General features: G+C 32.6%; 1 protein-coding gene across 1 annotated transcript in view; it reads right to left on the reverse strand.

Annotated features, from left to right (window-relative positions):
- LOC148946187 (uncharacterized) overlaps positions 1–13,988 on the reverse strand; it is a 221,695-nt gene that overhangs the window by 84,969 nt on the left and 122,738 nt on the right. Inside the window, exon 7 of the mRNA XM_089097628.1 lies at positions 9,714–9,879. Within this exon, the coding sequence (XP_088953754.1) occupies positions 9,714–9,879 (166 nt within the window). The remainder of the gene's footprint in view (positions 1–9,713; positions 9,880–13,988) is intronic.

Raw genomic sequence — 13,988 nt, forward strand, 5'->3', positions numbered from 1 at the left:
CAAAGGGCTAATGCCCTTTTAATAGTCGAAAGTGATTGGAGGGCAACTAACCCCTCTGTCACGCCCACCTTTTCCCCAAACACATTCAATAAAAATTTCGAGATAGCCAATTTATTCAACGTAGTTTTAGGTTCTGGAAATTAGGCCTTGAAGATGACATCCCCCCCAGAACCCTTAGGGCAAGGGTTGTAAGTTATGCCCTGAACGCGTTGTCGCAGAAACTTCAAAAACGCCTAATTCGATTGAAAATTGAAATGGCTAGTGCCCTTTTCAATAGTCGAAAGTGATTGGAAGGAAACTGACACCCCTTCCACGCCCACCATTTCCCCAAACACATCCAATCAAAATTTTGAGATAGTCATTTTCTTCCACGCAGTTTAGGGTTCAGGAAATTATACCTTTGAGCAGGACACTCCCCCTACAGTCTTCAGGGCAAGGGTTATAAGTTATGCCCTGGGGGCATAAGGTTTTTATTGAAATCTTTGCCATAGAAACTTGAAAAAGAGCTCATTCGATTGGAAATTCAATGGGCTAGCACCCTTTTTAATAGTCGAAAGTGATTTAAGGGCAACTAACCCCCCTCTCAAATTCACCTTTCCCCAAACACATCCAATCAAATTTTTTAAATAACCATTTAATTCAACATAATTGAAAGTTGTGGAAATTAGGTCTTTGAGGATGACAGCAACTCCCATCCCACAGTCCTCAGGGCAAGGGTTGTACGTTATGCCCTGGGGACATATAAGGTTTTTATAGAAAGCGGTGTTGTAGAAACTTCAAAAAGGGCTCATTCGTTTGAAAATTGAAAGGGCTAGTGCTCATTTTGATAGCTCAAAGTGATTGGAGGGCAACTAAACCCCCTATCACGCGCACGATTTTCCCAAACATATCCAATCAAAATTTTTATATAACCATTGTATGCAACGTAGTTGAAAGTTCTGGAAATTAGGTCTTTTAGGATGATAACCCCTTCAGAGTCCTAAGTGCAAGAGTTATAAGTTATGCCCTGGGGGCATATAAGGTTTATATACAAAGTTGTTGTAGAAATTTCAAAAATGGCTCATTTGATTGGAAATTGAAATTGCCCTTTTTAATAGTCAAAAGTGAGTGGAGAGCAATTAACTCCCCTCTCACGCCCACCACTTCCCCAAAAACATTCGATCAAACTTTAGAGATAGCCATTTTGTTCAACGTCGTTGAATGTTCTGGAAATTATGTAATTAAGGATGAAAAACCCCCCAGAGCCCCCAGGGCAAAGGTAGGTTATGCCCTTGGGGCATATAAGGTTTTTATAGATAGAGCTGCCGTAAAAACTTCAAAAGGGGCTCATTCAATTAGTAATTGAGAGGACTAGTGCCCTTGTTAATAGTCGAAAGTGATTGGTGGGTAACTAACCCCCCTCTCACGCCCAATATTCCTCCGAATACATCGAAGCAAAATTTTCAAATCCATTTTGTTCAACGTAGTAGAAAGTTCTAGAAATTAGGTCTTTGAGGATGACACCCCCCCCCAGCCCTAAGGGAAAGGGTTGTAATTTATGCCCTGGGGGAATATAAGGTTATTATTGAAAGCGTTGTCGTAGAAACTTCAAAAGGGCTCATTTGATTGGGAATTGAAAAGGCTAGTGCCTTTTTAATAGTTGAATGTGATCGGAGAGGGACTAACGCTCCTCTCACGCCCACCATTTCCCCAAACACATCCAATCAAAATTTTGAGATAGCCATTTTGTTTAACGTAGTTGAAAGTTCTGGAAATTAGGTCTTAGAGAATGACAACCACCCTACCCTAACAGCCCTTAGGGTAAGGGTTGTAATTTATGCCCTGGGGACATATAAGGTGTTTATAGAAAGTGTTGTCGTAGAAACTCAAAAGGGGCTCATTCGATTGGAAATCGAAAGGCCTAGTGCCTTTTTTAATAGACGAAAGTCATTGGAAGGCTTGACATTTCTATAGTAAAGATCGATGTGGGTATAATGTATTATTTTTTGTTGTTGTTGTCGTTGTTTAGACCAGGGCACTTCGTATCGAAGGAGTGGTCGTAGGAACTTCGAAAAGGGCTCATTCGATTGCAAATAGAAAGGGCCTGATGCCCGTTTTAATAGTCGAAAGTGATTGGAGGGAAACTAATCCCCCTCCCACGCCCACCCTCCCATTTGCCCATTATGTTTAAAAACTAAATGTTTCCTTAAGATTAAATCAAAACGCACTTTGTTAATGCTAGTCCTCAGGGCAAGGGTTGTACGTTATACCCTGGGGACATATAAGGTTTTTATAGAAAGCGGTGTTGTAGAAACTTCAAAAAGGGCTCATTCAATTGAAAATTGAAAGGGCTAGTGCCCATTTTAATAGTCGAAAGTGATTGAAGGGCAACTAAACCCCCTCTAACGGCCCCCTTCTCATTTGATTGGATATTGAAAAGGCTAGTGACTTTTTTTAATAGTTGAAAGTGATTGGAGATTAAATCAAAATGCACTGTGTTAATGCGAATTCCTAATAAGACATATCAGCAGTATTCCAAGAACGACTGAGGGTATTATGTTCAAACTTTTGGGGCTACTTCTGTTTTTAAAATTTAACCAAATCAAAATAGCGTAAGTGTATCCAAGCTATCAAAGTAAGTAAAGAGATTTTTCGCGAATGGTATCAAGTTTTCTATTTCAGGTCAACTAGAGGAGATATGAAACTAAATTAAACACTACTATTTATGTCCAGATTTTTAAAAGGGTGTATGTTGTTAAAAATTGCAGAAAATTTTTCTCCAGTATACAAATAGCAGGCCAAACTATAAAGTCTTAAAAAAAGAAAAGATTTAAAGTATTATTTTCTTTTTATCTGAAAAGAATATGTCAATATAAAAAGAACAGAAATTAACAAAAAAAACTTTTTCCACAAAATTAGTTTTTCAAAGAAAAGTAAAGAACTCCGTTAAACAAAAAATGAGCAAAAATAAAATCAAATAATCTACCAAGCGTGAAACTATCACAAATCAGCATAGATAAATAACTGAAACCCAAAACGAACAGAAATTACAATAAATAACCGAGTCAAACTCAAAACGAGCAGAATTTAATATAAGTTGGGCTCAAAACCCCTATGCCTTCCCAAGGCCAGAACATAATTTGCACTTTACTGAAAAAAATACAAATGAATGTTCATTGTCAGTTTAATATACATATACTGATATTTATTAATCAAAATGTTAATATTATTTGATTTATTAAAGTTATGAAAGTCAAAACATCTGTATTTTTTCAGTAAAGTGCAAATTATGTCCTCGCCTTGGGAAGGCATAGGGGTTTTGAGCCCAACTTATTTTAATTTCGAAATCTTTGTCTGACTCGTAAAAACGTAACATAAAATGGACATAAAAAACTTTGTATGCGTTTTTTTTTTGGGGGGGGGGGAGAGGGTACACAAAAAAACTCAAAAAACGCATAAAAAATTTTCATGTCCATTTTATGTTACGCTTTTACGAGTCAGACAAAGATTTCGGGGGGCGGGGGGGGGGGGGGGGGTGTTCAAACCCTCTAATCACCACCACCCTGTATATACAACGTCCTTCAACTCTTTTTGGAAACTTCTCGAAACAAATATGGTAAGATGAAAAGGAGCAAAACTCAAGGCCGTATCCAGGGTGGTGGTGGTTAGAGGGTTTGAACCCCGCCCCATACCCCGAAATCTTTGTCTGACTCGTAAAAACGTAACTAAAAATGGACACAAAAAAATTTTGTATGTGTTTTTTTTTGGGGGAGGGAGGGGTACAAAAAAAAACTCAAAAAACGCATACGGGGGACGGGGGATAGGGAGGGGGGTGTTTACACCCTCTAACCACCCTGGAGACGGCCTTGAGTTTTGCTCCTTTTCATCTTACCATAATTGTTTCGAGAAGTTTCCGAAAAGAGTTGACTCGTAAAAATGTAACATAAAATGGACAAAAAAAATTTTGTATGCGTTTTTTTTAGTTTTTTTTTATACCCCCCCCCCCCCAAAAAAAAAAATTGAGTAAAACTACCTCCAAAAATATTCTGGGTACGGCCTTGGCAAAACTTATCGTTAAATGCTTCACATGAATAAGTTCTAGACAGTCAAAATGTAGTCAAACAAAAAGAATGCATTTTAAGAAACATCACCGTCGTGTCTTGTGAAACACCATTCCGGTGAAATATGTCTATCTGTGACGGTCACAGTTCTTTTTGGCTTTGGACGGGAAAATAGACATCCAACTACAAGAACCATGGCAGCCTAAGCACCTGGCATAATAGAAGTAACTTTTTTCCAATTAAAAACAGCAAGTTTATAGACTTTCCTTTTTTCCTTTGACACTCAAGTATTCCTTTGACACTTGAGTATGATTAGCGATATCCCCTCAGGGATATCGCTAATTCATAAATAAATAAATAGTTATGCATGAAGTATACATAATCATAATTAATATTGCTGGCTTCCATTTGCACTCCTGAGTAGTATTATTTACTTAATTTTTTTTCGTTTTGAAAATCTATTACATATTATGTTATCAAATAAAAAATAAACTCAAATAGCTTCTTGAATACTTTATGTTTAACAGCATATTTAAAGAGGTAAAAGTCTTATATATAAAGATGTAATTCTGCTAACCACAGGATCGGACCCACGGGAGATAGGTTCGACAACCCCCTCCCCCAGAAATAAATATTAGCTTATACATCGATTTTTGGAAAAGCTAAATATGCCCTTAACCTGCAGCTTCAAGGCATAGTTAAAGAGTCCTTTGGAGTCAAGAACCATGATGGAAGGGTCATGTTATATGTGTTTCCATTCACAAAAAAGCTGAAGAAATGAGAAAAAATCCTATCCAGACTGAATGCAAACACATTGCCTATTTGAAACAAATGTTTGATAAGCAATTCCCCTTGCAGCCTCCTTACAACAGTAAAGAACATATTGTAATACTTTTTGATTCGACAATAAATTGATTTTCGTTCAATATCAACTGATATATTTACTTTTATTTGCAATAAAAACTTGTTCCTATTTATTTTCTGTTCATTTTTTGAGCCATATTTAGGGTCTCCCTAAGTTTAAGGGGACTAAAACCCTCCTTAACATCAAACCCTATACGCTAAACTTTGACTTTCTCCCCTACGCTCCAAGAACAAAAGCTCTAATATAAAATCAATTTGACAAAAACTTTAATTGTTTTTACATAATGCCTCAAGGATGATCCCATTTTGATATTATTCACATTTACTAAAATTAGTATAATTGCTAGTTCACTTGTTTTGAAAGCGCTATCTGTAAATAAAATACTTAAATGGTTATTGAATTACGTGACGATAATGCAAAAGCCTCATACCTACTTGAATATTTCGGTTTCCACCAACAGAAAATATTTCAACTGACATATTTAATGTATACCAGATTGTATATTAACTGTTGATAAGCAGAAGCAGTTAATACTATATAAGTTGCTCTCTAAAATGCTTGCATCATAACACTCGCTAAATTTGGCAACAACAACGCAGGGTTGAGGCTCCTCTTATATGCAAAACCATCTCTATTTGTTTAAGGTCGATGTTTATTTTCATTAGAAGCAAATGTTTTATTTATTTAATGAAAATAAAAGTGGCATTAAAATGTTCCTATGTTTTAGGGGGACTGACATCCATTAATCTTCAGTTCTACAGGATAGTTTGTTTTTCTTTTAGTTTACGCTATAGCTGAGCAGTGTGATGAAAGTTTCCAAATTTTCATGTCACAATACTTATTTATTTGAATTTGCTTAATTAATCAACTATTTAGTTCCAAAGTTTTGAAGGACGATTGGTAATTAAAACATATCTATGTACCAACTGACTATATTCGTTGAACTTTATTGTTTTCAGGAAAGCAAAGGTAAACCTTTTTTGGTTCCCCTAAGTTAATTTACAGCTTCGACTTTTTTCTTGTTGCATTAAAGATGCCATTCAAGAAGAAGATACTTATATAGTTATTAAATTGTGTAATTATAATTTAATAGCCACGTAGTTTCTTGAATATTTTGCGTTAATACCAGCAGAAAAAATTTAGATATATTTCAATTTTTTCTATTTCATTCAGTAGCTGAAAATATTCCTCATTCTGCTTTGTACAATTATAATGTATCCTTGCATTTCATTACACTAAGTGCCATGGAGTCATTCTCGTTCCAGAACCTTCTGGATGTCTTATTAACCTTCCAAATTCATTTCATTTTGCTTGTCGTTTTGCCTTATTCATTTTCGTTTTGCGTCTTTCAAAATAAAACACTGTGTCACACGAAACTTAATATTTCTTACTAGTTTTGCACTGACAAGAGAAGGAAACAATAATTGAAAAATAGAAAGGCTTTTAACTGTGCTCCCCTTCTGAGTCCCTCATGGAAGCCGTTTCAAAACCAATAATTGCTTCTGATTCAGGCGGAACCGAGACGCTACAGATCTAAAATCTTCTAGTTTAAATTTCAATAGCAAAAAGTTCTACAAAATTCAATTATTTTCTTAAATCGAACTGTCTTTCCATTAGTAGTATAAAGTGAAATATGAAAATAATAAAAGGTAAAACTATTTTTTAAGACGGTAAAGTTTTTGCTGCCTTCATTAAAAATTTTACTTGTTGAGGTATATTTTCATCATATATATATATATATATATATATATATATATATATATATATATATATATATATATATATATATATATATATATATATATATATATATATATATATATATATATATATATATATATATATATATATATATATATATATATATATATATATATATATATATATATATATATATATATATATATATATATATATATATATATATATATATATATATATATATATATATATATATATATATATATATATATATATATATATATATATATATATATATATATATATATATATATATATATATATATATATATATATATATATATATATATATATATATATATATATATATATATATATATATTCTCGCATAAAAAAAAGGATCTAGATAGGTCAGAAGTCTGAGAAAATTCGTTAAGAGCCTTAATTTTGGTTTTTGCAAATGACGTCATGTACTATGTTAGTACATTGAACAATTAAAAGAAACAAAGGTGGTCGTCAATGCCTTTCATTCCTTTGAAAATCAAAAACCTGGACTAGATAAATCGTAGAAAGAAAAAGAAGTTTTTGTCCCACCACCACAACAATTAAAAGAAACAAAGGTTCGGCGACTTTCATAATTACAAAAGACAAGCCGAGGCAATAGTAAAAGGTCCAATACAAAAAATTTAATTTTACAAAGGTTCTACTTCTAATCTAAAGTCTAGTTGGACGTCATGACATCAAGAAAAGGCTCAAATTGTCTGCGTTTAGAAGACAATCGACAGGAAGAATCTATATATATATAGAAGCCTGCCGCGTTCCGAGTGCCGGGGTACGGTGGCGATGCCGCAGGGCTACCGTTACTATATATATATATATATATATATATATATATAAATATATATATATATATATATATATATATATATATATATATATATATATATATATATATATATATATATATATATATATATATATATATATATATATATATATATATATATATATATATATATATATATATATATATATATATATATATATATATATATATATATATATATATATATATATATATATATATATATATATATATATATATATATATATATATATATATATATATATATACATATGGATACATAAAATATCTATATTTTTTCGGGAAAGTTGGCATCCTGGCATTATCTGGACTAAAAAAAAAAAAAGATTTCGATAGGTCAGAAGTTTGAGAAAATTCGTTAAGAGCCTTAATTTCGGAAAAAAAACTATTTATATGAGTGACGTCGTTTTTACATACTTCACTATTGCAATGACGTTGTCACATGCTAAAGAGCAAAAAACTGATAATTGCGAAAATATTTGTATATATTTTGACAAGGGACGACAGCAATTCCAAAATCTTAAAAAAGAAAACCTAAAGTTTGAAGCTTAGTAGAAATCGTTGTTAGAAATCTGACTTGCTGTAATAATCAAATATCTTTAAACAGCTGCAATATCAAAAGACATTAAATTGCCTAAGAAATAAAAAACTGGTGATTGCAAAAATATTTGTATACATTTTAGTAAGGGATTACAACAATTCCAAAACCTCAAAAAACAAAAAACAAAAGTTTGAATCTTAGTAGAAATCATTGTTAGAAATCGGACTTGCTATAATAATCAAATATTTTGAATATACTCAGCATGAAAAAACATTAAATTGCCTAAAGAACAAAAAACTGGTAATTGAAAAAATATTTGTATATATTTTAACAAGGGATTACAACAATTCTAAAACCTTAAAAAAGAAATCCAAAGTTTGAACCTTAGTAGAAATCATTGTTAGAAATCGGACTTACTGTAATAAAATAAATATTTGAATAGACTGCAGCATGAAAAGACATTAAATTTCGGAAAGAGGAAAAAACGGGTAAATTCAAAAATATTTGTATATATTTCAACAAGTGATTACCACAATTCAAAAACCTTAAAAAAGAAAACCAAAAGTTTAATGAATTATGTCATCCCCTCCCCCCATAACAAGAGTAAATGCATAGTTTTTATATCTATGACACAAAAACCATTACAAATAGAAAGTATTTAAGACATGAATAAAAAGTTTTTTAAGTTCAGTTCAGAATCGCTATAGTTATTATGTAAACTGAAAAAATATTTATCGTGTCTGAGCAATAATTTTAATGATTTAATTCCAACTAGTAAAATACCTGACAATTTTGAAGTCATTTTTATACTGAAATGACGTTGTCGCACTTGTCACACTTATGTTGAAAAATTGAAGATTTTCATGTATGGAGAAGTGAATATTAAATTACTTAAAGAGCAAAAAAAACTGGTAATTTCAAAAATATTAGCATACATTTTGACAATGGATTACAACAATTCAAAACAATCTTTATAAACGAGCAATAATTGTAAATGTATGTATGTATGTATGTATGTATTTTTTTCTCGAAAACAGCTCCATATTTTTTCGGGAAAAATTGGCATCCTGGTAGATTCTAGCCTAAAAAACGATTTAGGTAGGTCAGAAGCTTGAGAAAATTCGGTAAGAGGCTTAATTTTAGAAAAAAAATTTATGTGAGTGACGTCATTTTATATACATCAGTATTGCAATGACGTTTGTCACACTTGTAACACTTGTGTGGTAAAATTGAAGATTTTCATGTATGGAGAAGTTTCTATTAAATTGCTTAAAGAGCAAACAACTGGTGATTGCAAAATTATTTGCATATATATATATATATATATATATATATATATATATATATATATATATATATATATATATATATATATATATATATAAACACAAAGTTTGAAGCTTAGTAGAAATCTTTGTTAGAAATCGGACTTGCGGTATTAATCATATATATGAATGGAGCTGACCGCCACTCAGGTAGTTAATTCCGTTATAGGCTCCTATGTTTTTAACCATTCATGGACACCCCCTTCCAAATCATTCGGAAGACAATATATATATACATCAAATGAATTTAATTTTAATGTTGATTCCAAACATCTTAAATTAGTAGTTGTTTCTAGTTTAAAACAATAATAAAAGGGATCAAAATAAAAATAGAATGGCTGACAATTGTACTCACCCCTCTGAGTCTCTGATGGAAAAAGCTTTGAAATCTATTATTGCTTTTGATTCAGGCGGAACAGAGACGATAATGTTACAGCCAGAATCTTCCAGCGTAAAATTCAATAATAACGTGCTGTACAAAATATAAAAGCGACTGCAATTTACCTTCGGCATTTCATCACCTAAAAGCAAAACGTAAGTAAACACTAATGTAAACGTAAGAAACGTAACAAAAACTGGGTAATATTGAACTTCGCGTAATCAAATAAAAACGAATAGACCAAATGCCGAAGGGACACCTGCAAATTACTGACAAAAACATGCAGGAATATTTTCATTAAAAACCTAAACAACATAATATTTCATATTTAAAAAACGAAATAAAAAAAGAAATATGTCATTGAATAGAAAAACTTCGGTTCTTGGTCATTATTCACTCTAGGGCAGTGTCTCTGAAATAGAACCCATAATCTTTCCTTCAGGATTAGCTGTAATCTGAATGTATTTCCTCACCTTATCCCTCAATTTTCGTAAATTCATATTCAATGTAGAACGAATTATGTTATGTAGCAGAGGCAAGCAGTACCAAGTGGTTCAAAAACTTTTATTAATTTGAATATAGCGATAAGCTGCCAAAATCTAACCGATTAAAAAAAATTAGTTTAGGATATCGAATTTCTCTTATGAAACTTTTATTATTATAATTTTTTTTTTAACCGTCAGGACAACATAGAACAAGGTGGAATTCATAAAGAAAGGAAAAAAAACTCAAATTACATACAATAAAACCTTCAAAGCTAAAAAATATATATAAATTACCCCCCCCCCCAAAAAAAAAATACTATTTCAGTTGAAAGGACCATTCATACAATATCGGTTTGTTTGTCATTTATATTTAGCAATTGCTCTGGTGCATTAGCCTGATGAGCGACTTAAAAGTTTGCAATAATTTGAGAACGTGAACCAAATTGTGGAGTTTCTCAGAGTAGATCAAAATCTACTGCTTGAACCTATTTCAAGCCCAACTAAAGACTTGGAATAGTTTCAGGGTGTGATAAAAGCAACATTAACGCATAGGGTAAGAAACTAAAGGGCAATTTGAAAGATATCTAGCGGCGTGGTGCCAATTCTGACTGCAAATTCGGATCCAGCACAAATTTTTGCACAAGATAGACTACTAATGCATTTTCGCAATTTTGGACGTAGGATAGTTTCAATCGGAGCACATTTGGACGTAGGATAACTACATTCCAGTGCAGCGGTATGTACCTTTGACGCAGAAGAAGAAAATGCTTCTCAAAACGAAAAAAAAAACGTTGATCTGAGCAATTCTAGTTATTTTTAGTGAGAAGTTCCTAAAAACAATATTGCGTAGAAACGGAATTTTGAATTCCGTTATTCTAGAATTTTGAATATCGTCTTCCGATATTCTAGAACCACTGCGTCGATATGACAACTCCTGAAAAAAGCAAGCATCGGTGATCTTTCTTCTCACAAAAAATACAAAATTTTACGTTTTCGCAGATAGGAGCTTGAAACCTCTACAGTAGGGTTCTCTGATATGCTGAATCTGATGGTGTCATTTTACTTTAGATTCTATGACTTTAAGCGTATATTTCCCCCCTTTTTTTAAATGAGACATTTAAATAAGTTTTTAACCGAAACTCTAAGAAACGGAATTTTGATTCCGATAGCTGTATCAAAAGAATCGACTTATAATGCTGATTTTAGATATATAAGTTATATTAAGTTTATTCTTACCCTCAAAAGCTATGAGTCTGAGAAAATTTGCCTCATTTAAAAAAAAGGGGGGAAATATACGCTTAAAGTCATAGAATCTAAAGTAAAATGACACCATCAGATTCAGCATATCAGAGAACCCTACTGTAGAGGTTTCAAGCTCCTATCTGCGAAAACGTAAAATTTTGTATTTTTTGTGAGAAGAAAGATCACCGATGCTTGTTTTTTTCAGGAGTTGTCATATCGACGCAGTGGTTCTAGAATATCGGGAGAGGTCTCATTTGAAAGAAAAAATGACCAAAAAGATTGGAGGGCAATTAGGCCCCCTCGTACGCCCCTTTTTCTCCAAATCGTCCAGTCAAAACTTTGAGATAGCCATTTTGTTCAGCATAGTAGAAAATCTAAATAACTATGCCTTTGAAGATACCATGACCCCCCAGAGCCCTGGGCAAAGGTATTTAAGTTATAAGAAATTACCCATTTTTTACATTTAGTATTTGTTATTGGGAAGTATGCATACATTTTCGGAGGGGGGAGGGGGAGAATTTTCTGCTGGTGGGATTTTCCACAGGCAGAATTTTCCATGGGGAGGGAAGTTTCCAGGGGGTGAACTTTTAAGGGGAAATTTTACACTGGGGGAATTTGCCAGAATTCCTACACAGAATTATGCTTGTGTCTTGCTTTCTCTTTGACAACTGAATTTTATGCGTGGAGATGTTAAGGGTAATTGTCCAGGGTAATTTTTCTAGTGAATTGTCTAGAGAATATATCCGAGGGGAAGAGGGATTTCTCCGTGAAGGTGGAAGCAGATTTGCTGGTGTTATTGAGAAAAACGATCAGAAATTAAATAAAAAGAACAAGTTTTCTAAACTGAATGTAAGCAGCAACATTAAAACTTAAAATGAACAGAAATTGTTAAGGATATGAGGGGGGTTGCTCCTCCTCAACATCTCGCTCCTTACGCAAAAGCTTGAATATTGTCCCAATTCATTAAGAACGACTCCTGAAACACAATGTTCGTTTAATTAGAACAATAAGAGGATTTTTTTATAAGTACTAAAAAGCTTTAGCGTAAAGAGCGAGGTTTGAGGAGGAGCAACCTCCATCATATATGTGATAATTTCTATTCGTTTTAAGTGTTAATGTTGCTCCTTACTTTCAGTTGAAATGAATTGTTTTTTTTATATAATATGCAAGAAATATAGCGAGTATGAGCCAAAAGACAGATCGCTATGCTCCAACGAAATTAACGTAAAACTTTTAATGGGGTAATTAAAAAAAACATTCTAAGATTGTACAAGGTGATATAATTTGTAATTTACCTCATCATGTAGGCTAGCTAGAAGCTGCAAGTCCAATCGGAGTTTCAAAAAGTGTCTAGGAGATGTTGATGAATGTGGCAGGACAGGAATTACAAGGGGAGCACAAGGATAAATTTTACAACTAAAAAGGACAATATCCTATTGCGAGGAGTCTCTGTGTAATTAAAAGTGAGCGTATTTTATTTGAAGCTGTGGAATGGCTCACTGACTATTAGAAGTCAGTGAATGACTCACTGACTAAATTTGTGCAGTTACAAATAACTTTTTTATACAGTCGTGAAACTAATACTAGTTGCCAGTGCAGTTAACTGAATTATAATATTAAAAAAAAAAACTAAATGTTAATAGCACCTTTCACAACATACAAGTTACCAAATAAGCTGAGGACTAGAAAAAGGTACCAGAAAGGTAAAAGGAGTGGGTAGAAGGGGGGAGGGGCTTTGATTCCATTGCAGGAACAATATTAACATTTTTAAGCATTCTTAAAGAGTTTCTTATATTTTCTAAACAATACGTTTTTTTGCGAGATTTTTCAAAGTTATACTCTCAACCGAGTGTCACTACACTAGAATAAATTCAGCCTTCTAATCTGAACCGTAGTATTGCTAACAGTTCACCCGTGGCTAATATTAAAATCTGTCTTGGGTAAAAATAAAAAATATGTTGCAATTTTCCAACAACAGTAACAGGACAGTAACACTAGCTGAACAATAACAGAAAAATAATAACATAACATTTCTTAGGGACCATGGGTATGTTCCAGAACTTAATTATCATTATCAATAATAGTAAATGATTTGTTATTATTTTTTTTCCAAGACAACAGATAACAAAACCTGGGCAATTTATATGACAATAACTGCAGAACGGACTGCAATATTAACCTTTTTTATGTAATATAAGCATTTTATTTGTTAAATTTATTGTTATCTGCAAATTTAGCTTGAAGAGGATAACAACCACTTGGCGACCATTAATGATCATTGAGTTCAGGAACACATTCACGCACACTATATAAACTGGCTGTTTATTAAGTCAAAGCTTTATGACGGTTTCTTAGGCAGCACAACAGCGCAGCCTAAGTAAAGAGCGATGTTGGCACAATGTATTATTATTATTTTTTTTTCTTGGTTTTAGACCAGGGTACTTCGTAACGAAGGAGTTGTCGTAGGAACTTCGAAAAGGGATCATTCGATTGGAAATTGGAGTGGCTTGTGCCCTTTTTAATA

The sequence above is a fragment of the Artemia sp. Qi Xiang Cuo genome, chromosome 12 (assembly GCF_049724085.1).
Source record: "Artemia sp. Qi Xiang Cuo chromosome 12, ASM4972408v1, whole genome shotgun sequence".
Taxonomy (NCBI): domain Eukaryota; kingdom Metazoa; phylum Arthropoda; class Branchiopoda; order Anostraca; family Artemiidae; genus Artemia; species Artemia sp. Qi Xiang Cuo.